The sequence below is a fragment of the Aphelocoma coerulescens genome, assembly GCF_041296385.1.
Source record: "Aphelocoma coerulescens isolate FSJ_1873_10779 chromosome Z unlocalized genomic scaffold, UR_Acoe_1.0 ChrZ, whole genome shotgun sequence".
In the NCBI taxonomy this organism is placed as follows: Eukaryota; Metazoa; Chordata; class Aves; order Passeriformes; family Corvidae; genus Aphelocoma; species Aphelocoma coerulescens.
Window position 1 is genome coordinate 8,192,509 of NW_027184085.1, and position 5,966 is coordinate 8,198,474.

The 5,966-nt window shown below is 44.3% G+C and overlaps 1 protein-coding gene across 2 annotated transcripts in view; it reads right to left on the reverse strand.

The window, feature by feature from the left end:
• KIAA1328 (KIAA1328 ortholog) overlaps positions 1–5,829 on the reverse strand; it is a 171,789-nt gene extending 165,960 nt beyond the window's left edge. The window contains exons 1-2 of one of the 2 annotated variants that reach the window (XM_069001894.1): positions 5,740–5,829; positions 1,222–1,257 (exon numbers count right to left, since the gene is read on the reverse strand). In XM_069001894.1, the coding sequence (XP_068857995.1) occupies positions 1,222–1,257; positions 5,740–5,791 (88 nt within the window). In that variant the 5' untranslated portion in view covers positions 5,792–5,829. Of the gene's footprint in view, positions 1–1,151; positions 1,258–5,739 lie in introns of both variants that reach the window. The other variant, XM_069001893.1, reaches the window with a different exon arrangement.
• Positions 5,830–5,966: the final 137 nt, after the last annotated feature.

A 5,966-nucleotide genomic window follows, 5' to 3' on the forward strand; every position in this document is an offset into this window, starting at 1 on the left:
GCTGTTTGTTCCTTTCAGGACCAGGCATATGAGTGAGGCAACACTGCAGTGCACACTCCACAGATCATTTGTCAAACACTTCCTGCCATAATTAGAATTAGATCACCACTACAAACGGTAAGAACATGAAAGCACTGAAAATCCTGATGCTGCAATTACAAAGTACCAACACTGACCCTAACATTAAAATCTCCTGGGCCAGATTAAAGCCCATAGCTTCTTGGTACTGCCTCAAGGGTTGAATTTTGTCTGTTCAGAAGTGCAAAAAGTTTTGAACAAAAAATATTAACTTCATACTAGCAGACAGATAGATTACATGTATTTGGGTAATGAATTTCAAAAGTGTACCAGCAATTCAAGCAAAAGAACTAAATTATAAGCTGTATCATCTCCATGCTCGTACACAAGGGAAAACAATGTTCCTGAAATCCTCTTCCACAGAAGGGGAAGACAACTTCCCAGAGTGAATCAATTTCCATCATTTAGGATCACTGCTTTCTTTCCAGGGAACAGAGAAAAACAATCCAACATCTCCTGGCTTAAAAATCTCTGCATGTGTTTTGTAGCTCAACAGAGATGTTTGGCCAGTACTTTCGAAGGGTATCCACGCCACCTCAAACCCAGACAGTACAATTCCTCAAAACTTACAACTACTGAATGACACACACACAACTTCAGTCTAGAGTTAACCATCCCCAGATATCTTTTCAGGACCTGGTGTCACTTGAAGAGCTGCATTTGAAAACAATTAAGAGAATTCTGAAGGGGAACTAAGAACTCTCATCTTTTCCCCAGCAATATACACAAGCATGCACTCAGTAAATCAAGGTCAAAAGAACTAATAAAAAAAAAATTGCTTTATCTGTACACAATGAATCTTTATTTCAATTGATACCTTCAAAATTTACAAGAGACCTGAACACCTCTAATGCTTCAACATTCCTTGGAGACCACATTAAAAATTCAGCTTGCCTTATAAGTTGGATAAAGTCATGCTGTACCTGCAACAGAAACAACTCCCCTGGAACTATTCATCTTATACAGTATGCTTATCTAAGTAGCAGAGCATAAATCCTCTCCATCATATATGTCCCATTACAACTTATGGTGACTCTCTACCTTACACACACTTACATACACAAACCACATACCTGAAAAGACATGGCAAATTTTATCTTCCACAGGAAGAAACCTTTTTTTATGTCTATTAGAAGGTCATACCTGAAACAGATACCAGTGGATCTTCTTCATCAGAAGCTGCATGTGGCTTTGTCAAAGGAAATAAAAAGAGAGCAAGCTTGGCTCTTTAAACTGTAAAAAGAAGTATTTAGTCTCTTAAGTTTACACAGCTGTTGATAAGAAAACAAACTGTCAACACTTTGGGAGCAAGAAAAGCAAGGAAAACTTGGTTAGAAAAAAAAACATCACCAGAGATTGGTAAAACAAAAGGCCTTACTCCTTCTTCACTGTGCATTAACCTTCAGCCTGTAAAGATTATCTTAGAGGTCACCTTTGCAACAGATCCCAGGGACGAGCCCCAGTTACAAGAGCAATTACAAGAGCAATTAAGATAATGAACTAATAATATTTATTTAAATTTAAACAGTTTATCAGTATATAGGGAACATCTTGATGTGTAGGGCAGGCAAATTCTGAAACAGTGTTTATTGATATTGCAATGAGATACATTTTAGGTGATACATTCTAAGAAACATAAATGCAGATAAATGCAAAATATTTCAAAGGAAGTTGGTTATTCCCATCTGATCATCACATGATGAGTAATACATAAAAGCCTGAGGACTGATTTTCTTTAAGAAGTTTCAAGAACGTTCAAATATCCCAGAGGTTTAACTATTAAATTACCTGATTGCAGAAAACACTTAAAAATTAGAGGCAACAGGGCACCATATTATCTTGTGCTATGTTAGAAGTAACTGAACTTGAATCCCTGCCTCTTAGAAGCCACTAAAAATAGGACTCAATAGAATTCAGGGAAGGGTGTAAACCATATTGTCTTCCTTAAAGAAGCAGTTTCATTTAGCTGAACGTAAAGATTTATTCCCACATAAATAACTAACATACTTCTTGCACCTTAACCCCAGCCAGCAACTCCGTACCACACAGCCACTCCCTGTCAACTCCCTGCCCCCAGAGAGAAACAGTAAACCTCCTGGGTAGAGATAAGAAAAGTTTAACAACTGAAACAAAATAACGTAAAGGGAAGAGGGAGAGAGGCTTAAAACCCAAAAGAAACAGGTGACGCACAGTAGAGCTGCTCATTGACCAATGCCCAGCCCTTCCCCCAGCAGGAACTGGGAGCTCCCAGCCAACAATCCCCAGTTGACTGGACATGATGTTCTGCTACGGAATCTCCTTTTGGCCAGTTTGGGTCAGCTCTCCTGGACATGATCCCTCCCAGCTTCTTTTGTATCTGTTTGCTGGCAGAGCATGGGTCACCCAAGTCCATGGTTTTGGGTAAGCACTGCTGAGCAATATCCAAAACATCAGCGTGTTATCAGCATTATCTTCATGATAAATTCAAAACACAGCATACCAAGTACAAGGAAGAAAATTAACTCTATTCCAGCTGAAACCAGGGCAATACTAAAGTGGAAAACAAAAGCACAGGACACAAAATTCTCCTCCACTATTTTTTGTTTATACCCCTTTACTTTCCTCAACCTTCTATGGTTGGCCAATTAATTCAATTATCTAATTTCTGTACTGTTAACAGATAAATGCATTTAAGGTTTTGCATCTGCATTCATACAATAAAGTAAAATTGGGAAAATATTTCAATAACCCTATACAAACTCTTGCCTTAACTACAATTTGATTCTGATAACACCATCTCAAAAATTTAATTTAGCAAATTACCACACAGTGGAGAAAATTGGGAAAACTCTAGGAGCTTCCTCCTGTGGACACCAACTTCAGTCAACGCCCACAGTCCATCACACAACTGGTACTTGTCACACTGGAAGGGCTTGATCACAGGCTCACTTATGAACTTGTCAATGCACTTTATCACTTGTAAACAATTATCACTCACCAGCCTCACATCAGTTTAAAAACACATTCAGTGAGTACTGCTGTCAAAGCCAGCTCTCTCTACAAACACTGAGAGCATTTCTGTTCTCACTTGTGAGCTGCAGACTGCAATCTCCAGCTGCCAAAACACACTGTGGGGGCATAGCACGAACCAGGCAAGGAAGCTGAACAAACTCTATGAGGAAGGGACTGTGCGTACTCTCTTTTCAAAAGCACCAAGGTGGATCAAAAGTCCGAGTCTGGATCACAGCCCAGCTGTGTCAGCACAACCACAACAGCAAACTGCAGGGTACTGAGAAGTGTATGTTCAGCTCACACTGCTTCAGGAAACAACAAACTTCAGCACAGGCAGTTCCTACTAACTGACATATGGTTAATCTGCATGTCAACACATGGCTGTAGGAAATAAAAAGATTTGCCTAAACAACATTCTGCTTTTAGAGTGTGCCTCTGGTATTGCCAGCTGTTGTGGATAGATTCCTAGTAGCAGGATGCAAAGATTAGTCAAGGCTGTTGCTGTTACTCCCCCCAGCTACCAGGACCACTCTCCTGGTGAAGCTTTTCAGCCCAGTGTATTAGAATACCTCAAAGTTAGAGCAGGTTACATCAATCAGCTGGCCTGAAAATCACAGTGACTCAGAGGCTGATTCATAAGCAGGTCCAATGTCTTTGCCTCGGAGTAACAGACTGGGAACAGCACCAGCATCAACCTTTTAACATTAGTCCACTGCCACATGTCTCTCGATTGCCAGTAAGGCAAGCGTAGTGTTATAAACCTTGTACCACCGCAGCTAAAGTTCAGTGCAACAGCAGAGAGAGGCACTGGAGAAACTCAACACCTGGGTAGAGCTCACCTACACAACCTGCTTTGCTGAGCTGAGTCTATTCAACAATTATGGAGAAAACTTCAGTTTTCCAAACCTTTTATACCAATCTGCCAAATTCCCCACCCACTCCTCTTTTTCTGAAAGCATATATTACCATTATTTTTAAATTGTTCCATGTGCTTTTCTAAGAATTTAAACTTTTCCAAGGTCAGAGGCAACACTGCCTATTCACCAAAACATGTGGAATAGAAATGGTCATCAGGAAGAACTTCATTCCTTGGAATATCATGATACATGAGGCTACTGCTGGCCTCAATAAACCATACTTAAGTCATGGGAAACAACCTGTTACCCAGTAGTTAACTGATAAAAACGTCAACTGTCAATATAAATGCATCAACACTTCCCCAACTGAGAAGAGTAGTGACAACAAATCTGATATGTGGCCACGCACCTTCATTCCATTCGCAGCACGGAAAAAGTTGCAGACCATCTTTTTTACTTTACACAGATGGGAAATCACAATGATGTGCTCCCTAAACAGGCCATGGGATGGTTGGTCCATTTCACTTGCACATTGTCCCAGTGGGTGTGCAGTCAAATATAAATAAAGGAGCACATACACATACTCTTCTTCCCAATCACTTCCAGGTGATACTGAGATCCCGCTCTCAGTCTGACTAACAGCCAACACCTCAAACCCCTCACAGCTGGAGCTAAACTGTCAGCGCCTGTATTTCCACCAGGCCAGACAGTTCTACCCCGATGACTTCAAGTCACCAAGCTTCCAACTCAGCCACACAAGCCCACATACCAACACCAGCTCTTGAGCCACACAAGCTCATCTCACTCTAACCAGGTTTGTACAGGCTGAGCTCCCAACACCACAGCCACCACCCACTCCATTTACGTGTCCAGCCGCAGGTAGTCTCCCACAATGGGAGCCTGCAGGTCCTCTGCAGATTAGGCCACCCGAGCCTCACCCTCATCCCTCAAAGACAGAGCCCTGCAAGTTCCACACAGGTTCACCCAAAATGTTGTGCTTGTAGTCAAGCTTACGTGCCAGTCACAAAAGACACATCTCTTCCCTGCTCAGCCTCTAGCCTCATTTTCAGAGAATCACAGAATCAATGAGGTTGGAAAAGACCTCTGAGATGATCGAGTCCAACCTATGACTGAACACCACCGTGCCAAACACTGAATGCCAGGTCCAGTCTTTCCCTAAACACCGCCAGGGACAGTGACTCCATCACCACCCCGGGCAGTCCATTCCAAATCCCAATCACATTTTGTGTGAAGAAATTCCTCCTAATGTCCAATCTGAACTTCTCCTGGAGAAGCTTAGAACTGCGTCCTCTTATCCTGTCACTCCGGAGAAGAGCCCAATCCCCACCCGGCTACAACCAACCTCCTGTCAGGTAGTTGTAGAGTGCGATAGGGTCACCCCTGAGCCTGCTTTTCTCCAGGCTGCACAACCTCATTCTCTCTACTGGTTCCCTTACAAGTTCCCGTAAGCTGAATGCAGTTTCCCCCTTTTCTATATATTTACTTGCCCCGGGATTTCCGAGCTGTCTCACAGTAAAGAGGACTTAGACCCTCCCTTCTCTCCCAGATCACTTTTGCTTTGAAACCCCTCGTACCCCCTACACACAGGCACATACCCAACTCCTCTCCCCAGGCCAAGTCCCCCACCCTCGCCAGCGGAGCCCCCACATAGCCCTGTGCCACGGCCACAGAACCCCACCCGACCTACAGCCCCGCATCGAATCCACGCCAAACCTCCCGACAGGCCGCCCCGCAGATCCCTGGCGGCCGTTCCCGCCGCTGTCCCCTCACACCGAGTCCCAGGCAAGGATACAGCCCCGGCCCCAGCGAACGCCTCCATCGGCACCGGCGGCCGCCGCCGCCATCTTGAAACAGCCGCCACTCCCTGCATACCCCAGCCGCCCCCCGGGCGCTCACCGCCCATTGGCTGCCTGCGCCGGAGGCACACGGAGGGGTGCGAGGCATGCCGGGAATCGTGGTCCTCTAAAAGCCGGCCGCCGCCATAGGGTGATCGGGGCACTGCCCGGAAGAACTACTGCT